Source organism: Pogona vitticeps, chromosome 4 (genome assembly GCF_051106095.1).
Source record: "Pogona vitticeps strain Pit_001003342236 chromosome 4, PviZW2.1, whole genome shotgun sequence".
Taxonomy (NCBI): Eukaryota; Metazoa; Chordata; class Lepidosauria; order Squamata; family Agamidae; genus Pogona; species Pogona vitticeps.
Window position 1 is genome coordinate 221,510,220 of NC_135786.1, and position 21,331 is coordinate 221,531,550.

General features: G+C 38.3%; 1 protein-coding gene across 6 annotated transcripts in view; it reads right to left on the reverse strand.

Annotated features, from left to right (window-relative positions):
* Positions 1-21,331, reverse strand: part of CSMD3 (CUB and Sushi multiple domains 3) — a 700,243-nt gene that overhangs the window by 389,418 nt on the left and 289,494 nt on the right. For all 6 annotated transcript variants that reach the window (XR_013544184.1, XM_072999268.2, XM_072999267.2 and 3 more), the window contains exon 6: positions 7,413-7,525. Coding sequence is in view for 5 of the 6 variants with exons in the window: in XM_072999268.2 (XP_072855369.2) it covers positions 7,413-7,525 (113 nt within the window). In the remaining variant the exon portion in view is untranslated. The remainder of the gene's footprint in view (positions 1-7,412; positions 7,526-21,331) is intronic.

The window sequence follows — 21,331 nt, forward strand, 5'->3', positions numbered from 1 at the left end:
TCTTGGCTAAAGATTTATTGTGGCACAATACATAAAAATGTAGCTTTAGATGACCAGTTCTCACGTTCAGTCATGCATGTTGACCACAGAGGATAGTCAAGCCTTCTGTGTTCAGGACTAAACTGAATCTATTTTATTGTAACAGACTAGCAAAAAGTACACAGATGAAAATGTATAAAAAGGACAGGTGGCCAAACTTCACCTTCTTGCTTCTTCAACTGCATTCTCAGGGCTGGGAGGAGCTGCTTTGTTCACATCCTTGTAGTTTGGAGAAATTATATGAAGGAGTGTGTATGTTTGTGTAGGTGCATGTGTATAAAGCAAGAAGAAGGTGCTAGACAGTGGTGGCCCTGGATCTTCAAAGATTTGAGCATTTATTTTATGCATGATGATGTCCGAGAACTGAGCTGCTTGTGGATGGAAGAGAAATGCACATGCATTTCGCATATTCTTAGAAAAGTCTTCCCCATATACAAACATACAACAAAGTGATCACACAATGTTCTTCTCTCTTTCACACTTCTGAATTACAGCTGATTTTGTGACACCCAGCACTCCACCTAGAAAAATCAAGAAAACTCTTCTTTCACTTAAAAAGAAAGCTTCTTCTCTGCCCAAGTATGCACATGCAGACCCACACTTGGACACACTATACACAGGACAAATCCTCTTCACACTCTTCTATACACTCTGGAACTCATTCTGGATTCTGGACATGATTACAGGATGAAATATTGAGATATCTGTCTGGACTGGAAGGGAGAGAGAGATGCCATTGGGTTCTAGTTCCTCCTCAGAGAAAGACAATGAAAAAGAACCTCACTCCCCATGGGCATAATGACTCTTCCACCTTTCACCAAATAGAGATGGCCACAAATTGCCAGTTCAGCAGAATGTGCCTATTTGCCCTGCAGATGTCAACAGTTCCCTGTCCTGCCTCCTCCAGTGGACACCCACTGGTACCTAGGTTTCCTTGCCATGCCTCCTTTGTGTGCCCGTCTCTGATTGCTTGCTGGAGGAGGCAGGGCTGAAAACCAGTGGTCTGTGCCCATTTCTAGTGCCAAGTTATAGAAGTTTAGAGAATAAAATAGAAGTGATGATGGAACCAAACCATACAAGGAGGCCAGCAAAGCCATTTCGCCTGGGTCTGACCTCACAAGGGTCTATGACTGTCATGTATTCTACAAAATAGAAAAAAAAAATAGAACCACATACCATTCTTTGCATTAAAATATTTTTGCTACGCTTCCCAAACCCTGAGGGGCGCTCACAGTATGGAATGATCCTGGCCTCAACTGAGCTCTCTGATTTTTTTTTAAAAAAGCATCACTGAGAATATAGTGATATTACCTTCATCCTGTTACTGCAGAATGTTTACAACTTTCACCACCACTAAATTATTAAAACAAATGCAGGCTCTTTATGTTCCTTCCTTCAGCCCCAAAGCCCCTTTAAAATAAAAAGGAGTAAACCTTCAGATCCGGAGTGACTTCTAGACAGAACAACACATCTTTCATGTTTTACTGCTACTGCAAAGATGCAATAGTTGTAACATATCTCAAAAGTGAAGATGCAGTAAAGGAAAAAAGCCCTGCCAAACAAAATGTGATATAAGTGTTGCAAAAAAAATAATCTGGACTGTAACAATGCAGAAAGCCTTATTTCTGAGTAAGTCTGTACAAGATTCCAGCATAATCATCATTTCTGGGTTTCTAATTCCATAGGAACCATACATCAGTCAAGCAGAGTGACTCAGCCCACAGAAACAACTTCACATTCGCCCCAGTTCCACTGGCAGATGTTATTCCCCCCATCTCTCCCCCTACTACCAGAAGCATACTTTATTTATATAATATCATAAATAGTATGATATCAACACCTAAAAGATATGCAGAACAAAACTCTCCTACACCTATTTCTCTGTTGGATGGTATGTGTAACCTGTTATAATGGTTTACTATACAGTAGCCCCCCGTCCCCTGGTGATCCATTCCGATATCAATTGTGGATAACTGAAACTGCAGATACAAGGGAACCCATTACAGAGAATGTGAGAGCACGAGGAGGAGAAAGAGATAGGAGGAGGAGGTAAGTGCATGTGCAGGCTAGGTTGCAGTAATGGCAACTGCAGATAATTGAAACCACAGATACCGACATATAGGGTTAGTATATTTGAAAATGTTATCCATTTGTAACAAACAGGGCAAGTGGCTTTATAAGTATTTGTTGATTTCCACTTAAAGTCAATTGAAATTCTGGCAAGATTCTCTCTTCAGAACAAAGAACTAACTCTGTGTGGGAAAGCACTGACAGTCCTTCATCCCATAGGGTTTAATGGGCCGTAAAAGTGATAATAACTAGCTCAGAATGTCACCAAATGAATCAAAGGAAAGTATGTCCTTGACAAACTTGAGTAAAGTACAGCAATAATTTCCACCAATAAACTGATATATATATACCAATACATTCATACACACACACACACACACACACACACACACACACACACACACACACACGTAGAAAAAAAGGTCAGTGTGTCAGTTTTCAATTTGTTGAACCTCTGCCAGTATTTATCAGATCATCCTGAAATCTGGCAGACTATATCAATTATATCATAACCATCATGCTTTGGGCAATTAGCTAACAGGTGTCATTTTCATGATTAGAACTTGAGCCTCACAATGGTGGAACTTTGCTGTTACTATCTTAAGTAAAGCTAATATTTTAGCACAATGAATTACAGTTTCTATCTGTGGAAATATTATTTCTCTGCTTTCTCTAGCAGGAAAGATAAAGATCTCTAAACAGAGATAACTGCTTTCTGTAGCGGGACATACCTTCTTCCTTGGTACTCAAAAAATATTGTTTTTCATCAGGATTTAAATCAGCATAAACTGGCAATTCACTGATGGCCACCTTATTCTATTGCCCTTTGGCGCCACTATTCACAAACTCTTTTTCTGTACTTTCTTTACGCAGATGTGTGTCTCTGTCAATTAAAGATTGAAAAAATAGAGTAGCATCAATTTATCTTGTTCTCTCTCTTATTCCCTCTTGCTCCTTTCCTAAGACCCAATCACATCAAATCTTCCATCTGCTGGTTAACTGAAACCATGTTCTGCTTCAGTTATTCACATATAATTACATATGACAACAACTAAACTGAAAAGAGAGTGTGGTCAGGCTCTGGAGAAATAAGACATCAATGACAAAGAAAGCCGTGAGAGAAACATTTCTCAAAGTAGTCTGCTACTGACAAAGTAATTATAGCATTCTGAAATGAACTAAGCATTTTTGTTTGTTAATAAATACATTATAGCCACTCTGGAGAACTTTGTTCCTCTCCTGGATTTGTCTTCTCTTGAAGTTTTTCTCATTTGACAGTAGAACTGAGGTGAAAGTCTCAGCGTTAGAGGTGGGCATGAAATAAATCACGAAGCAAAACGAATGAACAAGACGAATCAGGCTGTTTCATGGTTTGCTTCATTGCACTTTGAGGAAACATACCTGCCCAGAATGAAACAAAGCATCACACCGTTATTGGCATTGGTGATTAATATGCTTTGTTTTGGGGCACATGGTGCCAATTCCCTAGGCAATGTCATGATAGATCTACAGAACACTTGGTGTAGGATTGATTGTCAGGTCAGGCAGCGAACCACAGAGCTCTATGTATCTTCTCTGGGAGTAGCTAGTTGAAGGAACCACATCTTGAGCAGCTCAGCTGGTGATTTCGCTTTAGTAGCAGCCGGTGTGAGAAGATGCCTAGCTAATTATTTCATTCATCATTTCGGCCCTCTCCCTATGTCTGCCCCATTTCTGTTCCCTCCCCAGTCCGTCTCATGATGAGCATCACCTCATCTCAAGTGCCCTTGCATGAATCACTAATTTAATTTCCCCCTAGCCAGCTGCTAAAGAGCACTTTCTTTAGGGAAACTGCTTTGGGGGGGGGCATTGACTCAGACATCCCAAATACAATATTTGCCAAACTTGAGAGGGGATGGGGCGGAGAGTATATAAAAGACCTGATATGAGTTTGGCATCTCTAACTTGTGTAGGGGCAGTACTACAATTCCCAGAAGTCCCAAATAGCACAAATAGGGTCCATTTCTTCAGAAAGTTTGTGGTTTGTGGATAGTGGTGAACCATTAACTATTACAAACCACTGTTTTCCTGATTCATGCCCATCTCTCCTTAGTGTGCAATAAAATGACTGCCATAGCATGGTTGATCAATAGGGACTACTCCCTTTCCTTCACACAGCATGGAGGCAATACTAGGGCCCCATGGTATCTAACAGTTACAGCTCCATGCTTGTGCTAATAAATAAAATAAAACAATCAGTTTCATCTGGTAATCTTTGACTTGTCTGTGCCAATGCAGTGCTGAAGAAAAGGCACTATCAAAGGAATTGGAACAGTGGCAATAAAATGTTCTGGAAAAGTGTTGAAAATGGGCAACTGGTTCAATTCTCAGCTCACTAAATATGCATGCAAACCTGTGGCAAAACAAAAAAAAAAAGATTATAATGAGGACCCACCACTAAAACCTCTTTAAATTTGGGAGTTCTTAAGAAGGGGAGGGAACCACCAAAGGCAGCTCTTGCCCCATGTGTAATAAAATATTAATTGGCAGAGATTTATTTAGCCCTTATTAAGAGCGAGAGGTGAGCAGAGAAAGAAAAGTGAAGCCAAACAAGAGATTTCATATTTAAATATCAGGAAATGTCCACTATGTCAGGGCATTTATTGACCAGGAAGATGACTGGCTCCCACCTAGCCCACACAGCTTAAAAAGGGAGATTAACCTTTGCAGTAAACAGACCTATGTTTTAGGCTAATCCGCCAAATTTCAGAAAAGCACCAAAGACTTCTGTGGATACATATTATTTTCATTAAAACATGAAACTATAGAGCAGTCCTAATATTGAAAAAAAATAATGTAGTCTAAGTCCTTGTATTTACAGTAATGACAAAAATTACTATGCAGCCACATTATGGGACTCTTGTTAACTGTGCTTCAGGTTTCAAATGTTTACATACAACAAAAATGTTTGAAATGTCATATCTCTAAATACAGCAGCATTGGGCTAGATAGTATAATTTTAATTCTGAAAATTGCAGTGTGTTCCAGTCATACACATGCGTCTTTCTGAGGAAAAGCAAAAACCACTCATATGTATAACGAAATTGGTATACCATTCTTATATTCCACAAACTGTGGTCTGCAAAGCTAAATTGTAACTTTGACAAAGTGTAAGTTTAGACAATCATCCCATGGCAATTTTCCCATTGATTTTATTGCTCATTCCATTTTCTTTTACCCCAGTTAGTTTTAAAGATTTCAGTTGCCATTTAGTCTGTATAAATTCAACTGCTTTGCTATCTACTTTAGTTTTAGAAATATAACTCTGCTTTGTATCATAGCATACATTTGTTTTGAATAAAAATTAAATTAACAGCAACAAAATCTCCCAGTGAGGACCATCTATCAATAGCCACCTAGACATGACAGCCATATTAAATTTTGGAGAGAAGCACACACCTCTGCTCAATTCATGAGCCATCTAATACTTTCACACTATTGATGATCCATGACTGGAATGAGAGGGATGTAACTTTTCCAAGTATCTTCAAACGTGAGCCAAAGAGCGGGCTAAAGTTCCATAGCTTGCTTTCAGGTGGTATAGAAGCCTGACGTGGGGAGAAAGCCTTACTATGCTGAAAGCCCTCCATACTAGCATGATGCTGGTTTTAGGTCCTTGTCTCTCAGCCAATGGTTTAAGGAACTGAATACGGTCATAGGTTTGAGGGGGAAATTGAGAAAAAGATGTGTCAGTGGCTAAAATCTTGTTGTGCAGTTGCACAAAAGGTTAACCTTTAGTTGTGAATTTCCATAAAACAAGAAAACACAGCCATTATCCATTGCACACTGAGTCGCAGAACTCAGTATTCAACAAATAATGCCTACAGAGATTCCTTAACTTAATTTTCCTAACAGGATTTTACCCAATGAGTAAATGCAATATGGGTAGCCCTATCAGAATTCAGGAAAATAGAAATAAGGGACACATTCATTGAAAATGTCAGCCAGTTCTTGTACAGATCAGAGTTATAAAATGATTGGGGGTATGAGAAGTTAGCACAGAACTGAGGTGAGCAATAAGTATGTAGAATAAGTATGTAGAACAAGAGGTGAGATAGGAAGACGGGCGTAATTGTTCCACTTAAGCTTTGACTTTGATCTACTCCCCATCAATATTTATGATGTCATTATGGAACAGGAATGATTCACTGTATAACCATAACTGATTAATAATCTACATTTAAATAATTAAAATGTTTATTTTAGCTATATATTCCCCAAACACCAATACAAATATACTGATGGACTCATAGAATAATTTAGGGTGAGATTAGAACATAGATTAAAGACATATATTGCATTTTCTGGACTGTTCTTTGCCCAATCAGACTGGAGCAGATATACATGTGTGAGTAAGATTTAAATTTAAAACTTCCAACCTACGGTTTCCACACACACATTTTAAAATTCTTGGTATACAGTGTGAATCCCTCATAGGGGTCAATCACCATTTGGGTTTGTTGGCTGATCTGCAACTGCAGGATTCATTCAGCTCCTGCAAAGTAGTAGCTGGGAGAACTTAATCCCTTCTCCTCTCTTCCACCCAAGCAAGTGTGGGGCTGAAATGGAAGAACTACCCACTCCCAACATCACCTGGCCTGCTCAGGTAGAACTCTCTCCTTCCTCTCTCCTGATTTACCATGCCTGTTATAATAACTAAAATGGATTTACAAAAAATGTGAAATTTGGAAATGAAAGAATACTGCCAGTATATCTACAGTATCAAACTTGTATGTATGTGTAACTAACATTAAATTTTGTTAGTAACTTTGATCCAGCTATGTTCTCCCACCCACATACTTGCTTATTTAAAGTAAGAATATGACATTAACTGAGAATATTATGCCTGGTTAATATAGAGGAAGAAAATATTGCATTCAAAGAAATGAGTTCAATTTTTTTAAATAATAATAATAATAGATTTGGTAGTGCTGCTAATATGCAAACATACATTGCCCTCATATTTCTAGTATGCAATTAGGCAGTTCAGTGATATTTAAAAGTACTCCAGCATAAGTTGCTCTCTTCTCATCTGAATTCTTCTCAAATGTTCAGTATTTGCATAGCAAGAATATATATTAGTTCATACTGTAATTTACAACTAGCTTGGTTGTTCCCACAGCAGGATAATGATTGTTAAGCATGCCTGAACTAACCGTCTGTAACAAATGAATACGTTTTGCCCTTATAATAGGAGGTACAATTCTATTGGTAACCCCACCTTTCGCTGTCTGGGAGGGAAGAACGGTTTTCATTAAATATACCTTGATAAGGAGCACTAAATCCACGATATCGGTGGTTGCTGTCTGTTACAAAATGAAGTCTTAGCCAGTTTTTGTTGCTGATAATTGGAGGTGGTATATTCATTCCAGATAACCTGAGTAAGAAAAAGGGAAGAAATAAAACAAACAAAAAAACATTTAACAGGAGTCAGAAAGCTCAGTCAGTTGCCAAGACAATCATGCCTTTCTAAAGGTGTTATATTGTTCCCACTTGTAACCTATAAAAAAGAGAGATTTCTCCTGCATCTTTTATACTGCCTAATGTTTCTGGATTTTTTTGAAAGTCAAAGGCTTGGAACAATTTCCTTATAACTTATAATGTCTGAGACAATTTTATTTGGGGCAAGAAGAGATGGTGAAAGGGGTTTGTAAAAACAATAGCAGGGTGTTGGACCTGATGGCCTTATACTGTAGGCCCCTTCTAACCTAATTATTCTACCATAGAGTCTTATAAAAGTAGCACTTGACTGGAACCAAATTTTATCCAGTGTACTTGACATTCTAGACAGACAAAAGGAAACACCTCTTCATGTGACTCCTAATTATAGAATTTACTTCTATGATGTTAGTTGCCAACTTAAAATAGTTTCCAATGGGAATTAAAGAGGTATATGGAGAATAAGACTTTTTTTAAATGAGGCCATTTTATGTTGCCTCTAGAATCTGAGAATTCCTTTGGATTCCTACTAATATAGGAGAAATTCTTATTGCTCTTATATTAGTAGGGAATAGTGATTGACCACGTTTTTTAAAAATTTCTGCAGCATTTGGCTAGCTACTATGAAGATGATGAGCATCTTAAGTCAACAATTTTGGCCAATGGTTTAGCTGAAAATAGGGTCCAGCAATTTCTGGGGACAAGTTCAAACTTGTCAAATTCTTTATATTAGTGAGTTAAAACTGAAATCCTGGAGGAAAACAACCCTACACGGTTTTTAATTGCCCATTCTAGGAATTTCCTTGAGTAAATGAGTCCCTAGCTCCTGCCACTCATCTTATTCTCACAACAGGTTAACCTGAGAGACTTTGACTAGCCCAACACCTCCTATAGCATCACAGGTAAGATTTTTGAATTTCTATTTCTGAACTTCAAGTCAAACACACTAGCTACTACATCATACACACACATATTCTATCCATTTACACAAACACATGCCATTTAAATAATTGTTTCTTCATTAATGCCAGTGATGGGAAGACAGTGATCTTAGAAGTTGGGAAATCTATTTGTCACACCACACAACAAGATCACTGTCTTGTTGCTGCAATATCTCTACAGTCCATCTGATAAAGTAGACTGCCGGTGACAGTGGGTAGAGTTAGGATTGCTTCACAGGCCACACGTGCTCAAATAAATGCCAGATATAGCCACTGGGTTTTGCACCCGTATTCAAAGCTTCTCTGGATCCATAGGCAGTGCAATGAAAACATATCCTCATTTGAGAGCCATAATTAAATGACAAAAATGCACATCATATCAGGCATAAAATATATACAAAACATCCAAGTGATGGCTAGTTTCTGCTAGCTTGAAATAACATGGCTTGAAGTTACCTATTGGATGATACTTCATTCCTGTTGAGTGACTTTCACAGAACATCTTTCCCACTTTGCTGGAGCAATTTTAGTCAGCTTGGGGGTTATTTACATGTTCAGACAAAATGCTTGATCTCCATTTACATCATATGCATCTTAGACCTGTCTTCCGCCTCTGACATTCATACTGGTCTCTTTTGAATAAGTGTAATTTTTGTTTAATTTTCTTCATTTTCTATAAGTTTTTCTTTAATTTGTATTTTATTCAACTTACTTTTCTCCCCCCCCCCGGTACATTTCTAATTTAGATCTACCCGATAATATAAAATATTGTAATGAGATAATTGTTTTGTTCTTAGAATCTCAAATTAGTATACATTAAAAATAAAGGTCAAAATTCAGGATAATTTTTAAAATGTGGATTATGCCAACAGGACAAAAAAGTCTTAATTCCTTTTTTTTTAATATACCAAATGTCACAATTGTTCTTAAATTCAAGGGGGACTACTATAATCATAACACTTTGAATTAGTTTTGAAGCTACTCCTTGGAATGTCTCATTTTATCAATTACCTTTTCCATCAGTCTAGCATCAGATTTTTGAAAAGGAGAGATGCTGCACTTATACCATGTTGCAGGAGTCATCTTTTTTATAATGAATAAAGAGCAGGGTCCCGATACTGTAACTGTGTCATTTCATCAGTAGCCTGGAACAGTTACCATTAATTCTGTTCACTCAGCTGTAGAACCTGACAGATGTGGGTGGTTCTGATTTATGAAGAAGCAGTGTGAAGAAGCTATTACTACCTGAGGTAAAAATTAAAGATATTTGTGTGTTCTGTGTTGCAACAAGAACGGAGGGGTGAGAGGTTAAAGTAACGTAAGGTAGAACTATATATTTCACTAGGGCTTCTTTTAGAAAATATTACAGACTTTAAATGAGGAGAATATTATTGTGGATTTACATTGACATAAGTGTACTTGTGTATGCATTATCCTAATGAATACCCTATATTGCAGACAAGAAGCTACTGTTAGGATAGAAGGGTTTTCCTTATGCAAACATGTTGCACAAAGCTGTATTTTATCTCCCCATCTGTTCAATCTGTATGCAGAATATATTGTATGAGAATCTTGATTAGATTCACATGAAGAAGCAGTAAAATAGTGGAACATCAGTAGTTTAAGGTAAGTAGTACCAGAACGCTGCAATAATTTGAAACAACTCCTGATGAAGATGAAAGAAGGAAGTGCAAAGGCAGGACTGCTTAAGAAGCCAAAGCCATTAGTACAAAAGAACTACGTAACTTTCATATTTAACTATGAAGAAACAGTCATCAATAAAGGAGCAAATTCTGGTTAGTTGGACAGGGAACACTTCTTATTTCATTACTGGTCCTTTGGTGAACAGAGTAAGTTACAAGTAGAGTAAATTGAATTAGCGGAACATTTGTTGGAGTTGACTCACCAAATATTCACGGATTCAGTGGGTCTACACTAGTTGCAATTTGCTATTCCAACCAATTAGAAATAATCACAGCAACATATCCTCTCACCTTTCCATACTTTTTTCAACCTCAGTGTGCAACACAACCCCTTCCTCAGGCCTACTTTTCCTACTCCTCACCACCCTGATGTGAAACATCCACATCCCTGTTGTACATCTGGTGACATTCCAGAGGCTTCACAGCTCACTTGAACAGAGTTCGTGAAAAAATGTAAAGCAGGGATTTTGCAGTATGGGAACTTAAAAATATAAAATGAGCACATAACTGACTTCCTTCTGCTTTAGAATGGTTGCTTTCTTCTTTTGTGAGAGATGGTATATATTTATTTATTTTATTTATTTATTGGACTTATATACCGCCCCATAGCGCTACAAGCACTCTCCGGGCGGTTTACAATTTTAATTATAAAGGCTACACATTGCCCCCCCAGCAAGCTGGGTACTCATTTTACCGACCTCGGAAGGATGGAAGGCTGAGTCAACCTTGGTACCCATTCTTTTTCTAAGAAATGACAATTCTAATGGCATAAGAACATAAGAAGCACCCTAATGAATCTAATGGATCTCTTCTGAGTTTGGCAAAGAAAAGGGTCAGACTGTGCTAAATTTGACCCTAGTCTGCAAATCAGTTTTGGATTAGAAGACTATGCTTAGAGCCCCCACTCCAAGTAATGGATGACAGAACATTCTTTCCAGTGGCCACACAATATTAGTGTAGCTTATACCACAAATGTTCGTAGCATTCCAAACAGAACTCAAATTGAACTAGTTACTTGTAGTTAATTATTTTTTCCTCTGAGATTAGAGGTACTCCTCTACTTTATATTAGAATTGCTTCATAATAAGAGAGACCTCCACATCTTTTGCAACATAACTTTTAAACTATCGAGTAGACCAGATAGGCAGGGTATAAATCAAAATAAATAAATAAATAAATAAATAAATAAATAAATAAATAAATAAATAAATAAATAAATAAATAAATACACTTCCAGTCATTTCTACAGCTATAATTCAACTGGTAGCTTGCTCCATGTGTCATGTTCTGTTGACCAACTAAAGCAACACAGAAATAGGTGGAAAAACTCTACATTGTACTGCAGGTCAGCATTCCCATGTTGTTTGTATATTATACATAAACAATAATTCATTTAGTTACTTTTGAAAAATATGAAAGAAATGCTTTCACGTTGTAAAAATAATAGCTATCAACATTTTGGACTTTGAAACTATAATGGCAATGAATTACTTTAAAGGCATGTTTTCTGATATTACAATTTTAAATATTTAATTATTATAATGTTGGTATTCTCCATACTGGAATCCAACTACTGAAAGGCAGCAAGGGTAAGCGGTGATACAACATTGGAATAAAGGATATTTAAATCTTTCTTTAAACATAATAGCTGGTACTTAGAACGTTTTAACTCCATTTTAACTCTAACATAAAATAGAGTTACTAGTTTTGAACAGATTGCTCCCAACAGACTGGTTACAGCTGATGGAGTTGTTTTATGTGCCACCAAGTTGTTTTTCAAATTAATGCCAACAATAGGAGTGAATGGCTCTATAAGAACCGAGAATTAACAGCCCTATTGAGGACTTGGTAACTAAAAGCCATGCTCTCATTTAAGGAGTCAATCAATCCCACCGTCAGCTATCCTCTAAAGGATCTCTGGAACTGCACTGCTTGCCCAAGGCTATACCGTCTGCTCTTCTGTGGAGGCACAGTGGGGAACTGAAAACCCAGCGGCATAGGTGACTCCCTTTCTTTTGGAGGGACGACCCTTGCCGCAAAGAGTGAGGTCCGCAGCTTGGGGATACATCTGGACCCGGTGCTAACCATGGAAACCCAGGTGGCGTCCATGGTCCACTCCGCCTGTTTTCATCTATGGTGGATTGCCCAGCTGCGGCCATATCTTGATCGGGGGGGCCCTCACTACTCTAGTACATGTGCTCATAATCTCGAGATTAGACCATTGTAACGCACTCTACGTGGGGCTGCCTTTGAGGCTCATGCGGAAACTTCAGATAGTCCAGAATGCAGCAGCCAGGCTTATTAGTGGGGTGAGAAAATATCAGCACATCTCTCCCACTCTGGCTGCACTGCACTGGTTACCTATTCGTTTCCGCATCGACTTCAAAGTGCTAATGATTACATATAAAGCCCTAAATGGTTTGGGACCTCAATATTTGGCAGATCGCCTCCTCCCACCCAGATCTACACGAATCACCCGACATAGCCAGCAGGGACGGCTAAGCGGATTGACGCCGAGGGAGGCCCGGAAGGAGAAAACAAGAAACCGGGCCTTCTCGGCGGTCGCCCCTTGGCTGTGGAACACACTTCCCACTGAAATTCGGCTGGCATCCTCGCTGGGTGTGTTCAAAAACCAACTAAAATCTTGGTTATTCAAACAGACCTTCCCCCCAGTCACCTAAGTTCTTTTATTTCCTTTTCTTCTGGTTCTTAATTTTGCCATCTTGGATAGTATTAATTATAATAATTGCACAATGCTCGTTATTTTACGTTGTTTTAATGTGTTTTAATCTTTGTAAGCCGCCCCGAGTAGACGTTGTCTAGAGGGGCGGGGTAAAAATTGAATAAATAAATAAATAAACAAACAAACAAAACAAACAAACCTGTGGCATAACTTACTTAGGACTTGGTTATATTAATGATATACCACACAATATGCTCCAGTGTTATTTATATACACGTGGCAGTCACATGGTTATAGATTGCTTTTGTTTCAGCTGCTGAACTGATTGGCAATGAAGCTGGGCTGCTGCGGAGAGGGGGGATCTGGTGCTTGGGTAACAGCTTATCCTCCTTATTACTTTACCCAGGCTTCATGCTCTGGAGAGGACACTCCTCGATTCAGAGCATGTTACCATAGTCTCTCGAGACTGAAGGATGCCTATGGAGGCAGCAACCCAGCTTTACTGCAGTCTTGGATGCAGTGCCAACTTCGCTGCTGAACAGCTGTGGCGCGGCTCCAGGAGCCAGCAGAGAAGAGCAGCACCACATTCCAGGATGCAGCAGCCCAGCTTCACAGCCCATCAGCTGGGTGGAATGCTCTAGCTGATCCAGGCAACAAAGCCTGGCACTGTGTCCTGGATTGGAGCATCACTCCTCTGGATTGGCTCATGGTGCCACACCACAGCTGTGGCTCTTGTTTGTTTGCTTGCTTGCTTGTTAAATTTATATACTGCCCCATTAGTTCAATGCACCATTCTGGTCAGTTTACAGTAATAAAAACACACAAACAATCAAAACATACAGACAATAGCCCAAAACGTAAGGAGGCATAAATTGGTATATTAATAAAATTACCTCCTTCTGAACAAGTATGTGCACCGAGGACCTATCAGAATCTGAAATAGAGGCCTCAGTCCCATTATTTACTTGGCACACAATAAGAAATAGCATCTGCTTCTTAACTAGCAGCAATTTTCTTGTTGCTGCTCCTGCCTCTTCCACCAGCTACGCCACCTCCTGCCTCTGCTTTTTTTCCCCTACTCCTGCCTCTGCTGCCACTGGCCCTCCTCTCCAGCCCTGTTCTCGCCTCTTGCTGTTAACTCAAAGATGCAATTTATATTGACAGAGAGGTTTAACTTTTTTTTTCAAAACAATTGAAATAAATTGGTTTCATAAGACAATTAAAATAAATAACCCTCTGGCAGAAGAGTATTTTACCTCACTTTCCAACGATAACAACAACAAAACACATGCTTCCTAGGCCCAAAAAAGGAAAAATAAAGGACCCATGTTATCATGTCCATCATCGAGACACCTTATTTCAAACTGGTTTTTTTAAAAAAGCAAAACCGAGTTAAAGAGTGAGATTCTTATTGTCAATGAGACTGGGCTTTCACTGAGCTATTTTGTCAATCCTTAGTCCCTCTTACAAGTGCACACATACATATACCCAAACATATACCCTCTTCTCCTACTGCAATTAATTTCCCCCAGCCTCTTTTCTGTTGAGTCTTATCCTCCTATGATACATACAGAGTATGATAGCCTCAGTTCAGCAATTTAGGTGAGGAAATAATATGTCTTAAAAGCATATGTGGAAATGTATACTTTAATGCAAGAAACAAACAAAATCAACATCTTAAATGGTGGCTTTTACTAACATAGATGAAGAAAAGAAAGCAGTTCCATGTCTGAGAGTACTAATATCTAGATAAGTCTCTTGGACAAAGCAGTTATTCATTATTACTTTTCAGACATGACAAGTTCAGGTTTTAGTGAACATTGCTCTAATTAAACACATGCTGATATTGGCAGTGCTCTAGCTAAAATCATCCTTTTAAAAAATCTGATTTCTGCAGTCTGTGATTTATGGGGGATTATTTCCTCCTAAGTACTTCTGCTAACTGTCACGATTTGCAATGAGAACCGGTATGAAATCTTCTCCTACGCTGATCGTATAGCTACCTTGTCGTCTGGTATCAACTGAACTTCTCAGCAAATTATATAGCAAAATGTATCTGAAGGACTATATGAACCTGCCTGATAACTAAGATATGTGTGGAGCGGCTTCTCTATGTCCCACCAAAAAAAAACAGTTCATCATGTGGAAACATGGAAGAGGGCTTTCTCAGAGGTAGCATCCCGGCTGTGGAACACCCTCCCCTTAGAGACTTGATTGGCTATGACTTAGGTGTCATTTCAAAACCAAGTCAATGTAGTTATTTATTAGTCTTTGGAAGTTGAGAGTCATAGCCTTCAGATTTTACAATGGTTTTAATTTTTTTTTATTTTGTGTTCCAAACTGTTTGATTTTAAATTGTTGTAAAATCTTATGTCTCAATCATTATATAGTAGACATGGTCTAGAGGGGCGGGGTAAAAATCAAATAAATAAATAAATAAATAAATAAAATATATATGGCTGTCTAATGCCCTGCCTTGAAATCCTGTGATTTACGAAGGGTTCTAACTGCCATGCATGCATACATACATACATACATACACACACACACACACACACACACACACACACACACACATACATACATACATACATATGCACATATGCACATATGCACATGGTTATTATAACACACTGGCTATTAACCTTTGTCAAGTACCACCTGAAGCACTGCAATGATATACATTCTGGAATTTTAAAATACAGTACCAGTATTCATTATTACTTTTAAATATATATAGTAATATATTACTATTAAATATATTCAGGTCATATAAGCAAGGACATTTAAGTAGTAACAAGAATGCATGGATGAGGAGATTTTTCCCCTATCTGTTGCTCCTCTCCTGCAGTCCACACACCCCCGATTACAGCATTAAAAGCAGAAATGGCTTGAACAAGAAAATGCTCCCACCCATCAGAGAGACATTTGCAGGAGAAAATATGTGGGTTCAAAAAGAGTAACACATATCTACAAACAATACAGTACAGAATTCTCTTGTATTATCACCGAGTGTAATATAAACATATATTTGGTGAGATAAAATCACTTGCGCCTTAAATATCTAGATAGGAATTATACCCATTCTCTAACCATACATGATAGCAAAAGTGGAATGTGAACGATTATCTCCTTTTCATAAGAGAATTCCATATTACATTTAACCCAATCCATTATCTCAAACTGCTTTTCTCATCAATGCTTTGCTTTCCTCTGTAGCTGTGAAGATTCTTTCTCAAATGTGCCCTGCATATTTTGGAGTACAAGAAAACGTAAGCCACATCCCACAGGAGATAATTTATAACCTAGTAGGAATTCAGCCTTTTGAGTGACAACTGTTCTTATCTTTGTACTATTTCACCTCTTTCTAACTGCTATTGCTGTTTATTTCTGCAACATTTCAATTTATTCATAGTTTATATCTGTTGCCTAGTTGTCTCAGAACAATAAGGAATACAGCGGATTCATGAAGGCTCCACACATTTGCTGGCTTAGATCAAACCTCTATCTGGTCTGCCTCCCATTTCCTACTCTGATATCGGCTATAGCCATAAAAGCATGGCATTTGAGCAATAACTCTCTCTCATTGTTTCTCAACAACTGATCTTTAGAGAGATGCTACCTCTGAACCTGAAGGTACCACACAGACATTTTGAACAGAAGCCATTCAGAAGTAATATCCTCTGTGAATTCCTTACCTTTCTTTTGAAAGAAACATAAGCAGACAATTTTGTGGGTATAAGGTTTTTAAGGTTCTGATGATCACCTACAATGCCTTCCATGATTTGAGGTCATGCTACTTGTTGCCACATCGTTTTCCAGTGTCGTCTACCTGTGCCACTAGGTATGCCCAGGCAATACTCCTCTACGTGACCACTCTGAAGGAGGCCAGGAAATCATCTACCAGAACCACAGCCTTATCCACAGTGGCACTAAAACTTCAGAATCAACTCCTAGTGGACGTGCACCTGGTTCCCTCCTTCCCTCCCAATGTTTAAAAGGCCCCTGGAAACATTTCTTTTCAGTGAGCCCTTTTTTGGGTTACCCACCTTGATGTTTCAATATGTTTCACATTCTGCTTGTAAGTTACACCGTAGGCATTTTGAGATTATGCTATTGCCTATTTATTTTATTTTAACTTGAAGACTTGTCTGTTTTACCTTACTGTAAACCTCTCAGAATAGTGCTTTGCAGTACTGGGGCAGTAAATTGATCAATCAGTCAGTCAGTCAGTTAGTAAATCAATCAATCAATCATCAATCAATCAAGGCTATTTCTGTCCTCTTTTTGATCTCGGTTGGCTGCCCACACCTCATGCCATTTTTTAAAAAAACATATAAGTGACTATCTGTGCATCAAGAAGTCCAGAAGCAACCAATTCTTGTTCCTTCCAAAAGCATACTTTAGGAATTTAAAAAGAGCTGGGGGTGAGGTCTATCCAAGCTCTCAAGAAGCTTCTAGGTATATGTCTAACCAGTTCCTTGTGGGTTTTTTTAACATCATGGTGGAGGGAGGGTTGGAGGGAACACTTAAAGGACAATATGGAATCTGTGGACTGTACTTTGTACACGTTGGTTTGCAGCATCAATCAGAGCTGGGCAGCTTGTATAGCCCCATATAAAAGTGAATAGTTCAGGACTCTTTATAATAAAGGGGGAAACCCAAGAAACAAGACTCATATGATGTGGCTCAGCAGATTATCTTCCAACAAACTGCTAGTCTGTCTGTTTTTCCCCCCTGTTTCTGTTGTTGGTTCTTCACAGTGGTACCAATATTAAAGCCATGTAAGCAGGTTGCACTGTAATATATGGTAGTGGTGAATCTGACAGTGGAGAAACAAACAAACAAACAAAAAATACACAACAGGACATTCATATCTGCAGGATTAGTACCTGCAGTTTCACCTATCTGCAGTCTGAAAATATTAAAAAGAAAAAAACCTAGAAAGATGTACTTTCATTATTTATTTATCAGAACTGGCCACTAGAAGGAGCCAGAGATCGTGCTATGCATTCCAACAATAAGAATAGACAGCATGATCTCTAGCTCTCTCTAGTGGCCGGTTCTAATAATATGTGAAAATTCTTTCTGGATTTATTTTTCTTTTACTGTGCTATGTATAACATTCACTATTATCCATGGTTTTCAGCATCCACAGGGGTGCTTGGAACCAATCCCCCCACAGATATGGGGATCCTACTGTAGTCTGGTAGTCATCACATGAATAAAGTTGTTAATGCCATATATTCTGGAACAACAGCACTGTATTAGATCCTAAATCTTCCAAAAGGATTACTAGTGAATTTACCATATAATAATAAATGAACAAACTTCTTGCAGCAAGAATTTATATAGTTATGTACAGCTGATCCAACTGTTAATAATTAGTGAATGAAATCTTGCTCGCATAAGTCCTATGGTGTAACAACATTACTGCTGGCACACTTCCTCCCACTCCTGATGATAATAAGTTCCTGATGATGTAGGGCCCCGGAACAGGAGGGGAAATTTTTAATTTTCAAAAACTAGTTCTGGCTGATGACATCATCAGCCTTATGCCACAGAATTTACATAAACATATTTTTACTGCTGATTAAAGAAAACATCGATATTCTATAAAGGTAAAGGTTCCCCTTGACAATTTTTGTCCAGTCGTGTTCGACTCTAGGGGCCGGTGCTCATCCCCGTTTCCAAGCCATAGAACCAGCGTTTGTCCGAAGACAATCTTCCGTGGTCACATGGCCAGTGTGACTTAGACACGGAACGCTGTTAGATTCCCACCAAAGTGGTCCCTATTTATCTACTTGCATTTGCATGCTTTCAAACCGCTAGGTTGGCGGGATCGATATTCTATAGCTGATAACAAAGTGATGACCATCCATTTAATTTTTTTTCAGTTAAGTTACACAGATGTTATGAAAGAAATTTACTGACAGAAACATATTGAATGCCTTTATGCTTGTGACTGATGTGAAACACCTTAATATGATGATTGACAATCACTGGTATCTCATTTTGTCATCACTCAAGCATTGATGCCAACAGTCCTCAAACTGTGGATACTCGTGGCAACATATATATCTTCTGCCAGCAATGTAGCCAAGGCACTGCATTCACAGCTACTTTCGCCACTAACATTATTTCTTTATGGAGTGTACACATTCATGTGTTGTTTGTGTATATGGTAGGAACTTACAAAATATTTGACTGGACAGATACAAAAAAAGGTGATGAAATGCTTCAGACACTTGGTAAGTTTAAAATCTGGTCAAGTATGCAGCATGCAGAACAACGTTCAAAACATATTTGTATTCTGGACTGCATACCCTGTTACCTACTGAAATAAATTATGTATGGTTGGTGATCTGATTTATCAGCCTGCCCATGTAGTTCAAAAGCAATATACCAGAAACAAAAAGACTACCACTGTTTTAAATAGGGAAACAACACTAAAGAATAAACTTCCTCTTCTAATAAGTGAAGAACCCTGCACATAAATGCTGGAGTCATTCATCTTAGGCATGCATAGAAAAAGGCCTGCATCCTTTTTCTTTCATTTATCGAATGCTGCACTGTTATTATTCTGCGCACATTCTCCCTTTACTTCCCGGAGCGAAGGCTTCACTTTCATGTCATAAGCATGCGTCTAATAGAGATCAATCTTGGGAGGAGTTAATCTCTCTAGAGAAAGTTTTATTTAAATCAAATCAGCATCGAAGAGCTGAGATTAAATCCAAAACATCTGATCTGCAAATTAATCTATTTAAATGCACTCTAGGGTTAAAAAAATTGGCTGAATGCTTTGTTCGTGTTTCACTCCTATCTGTCTCTGTTTGAATCTTGGAATGAACATATATCTGCTTTAGTTAACTAAATTATCCAATCCACTCAAAAGTTTTATTTGCTGCACAGAACTTCTGAGAGCTTTTATTAAATTATGCATCTACAGGAAGGGAGAGGGAATGAAATGCCTCCCTCATGATAGGTTTTTTTCCTGACTCAATAAGCTTTAAAGATAAACATATTTCAGAACACCTGTAATCAAGAAGTAAAGTTAAAATAACAGAGAGGTAATCATATGTCATTGACTTAATTTGGGACTAATCTTTTACTCCACATGTATTAATTTATCTTTTCTTAGGCCATTTTAATGGCAACACCATCTTACATTGCTTTCCTTTCATCATTTAAGTTTTGGTTTTATGCACAGTAAAAAGGCACACAGCTGGGAATATAAATCCTAGCTTGTTTCTTCCTCATAGACAGGGACAGGAAATTGTGAGTTTTTTTTCTGCTCACTTCTGAGGATGTAAACCAATTTCCAGCACTTTCTATAGACTTTTAACATTGGTAAGAACAGAGTTTTGCGCGCGCGCATGCACACACACGCACGCACAGAGGTTTTGCACAAAATTACCTTCTTTGCACAAAACTGAAAATTTGCATGATTGCTCAAACTGTGTAACGTGCCCAAAATTTGGAAGACTTCTGTTCTTTAAAAGCAATTTAAGACTGGGTAGGTTCTTGGTTCCTCTTCCAACAATCAACCAAGTCCTTCAGGACTTACTGTGTGTGCATTTGTTCTCAAAGGGAAAAGCTACCAGGGATAATTTATACAAATATCCTCCAACTTTCAAATATCTTGTGTGCACATGCCAAATCACTTTGCTCCAAATTTCGCTGTTTACTTGGAACCAGTTACCTCAGGCACACAGCTGGTGAGTGCTCCAGCACTGGAGGCATTCAAGAAAAACTTAGATAATCACCTGGCAGATATGCTTTGCTTATATTGCTGCAGTGAGCAGGGTTTGGACTTGATGGCCTTATAGGTCCTTTCCAATTTCAGTTTTCTATTATTCTACTTTACATTAAGTAAAATGTACGTTAAGACTTTAGCATAGCGAACTATGATTTCTTGTAACATCCAGAGAAGGGAACATTGGTTACATGGGAGAGAATAAATCAGGTTCTGATACAACATCATATAAAATGGCTTTAGAAGTAAAGAGACACTGGTTATGTAACACACAGTCAACAGCAACTTACAGGAAAGGAAGAAGTGTGCGGATAGTGTGAAACTGGAATGTGAACAACAAACACACACTTTAAGTTGAAATATGATATAAATAAACAAGGCCAACAATTTGCTTTATCTTTATAATGTTTTCTTATTCATCACAAAACCTACACTGAAACAAATCTGACACAATAGAGTGGACCCTTGACTTACAGAATTAATCCATATTGGAATGGTGGCTGCAGGTTGAAAAGTATATAGGTTGAGACTCTATTGATCTACAATGCATTGAAAACTGATTAATCCATAACCAGCCATTTTTGTTCCATTTTGGTTTTTTTCCGGGTCTGTAGGTCGATCCTCCGGCTGCAAGTCGAACCTAAATTTTGCAGCCAGAGAA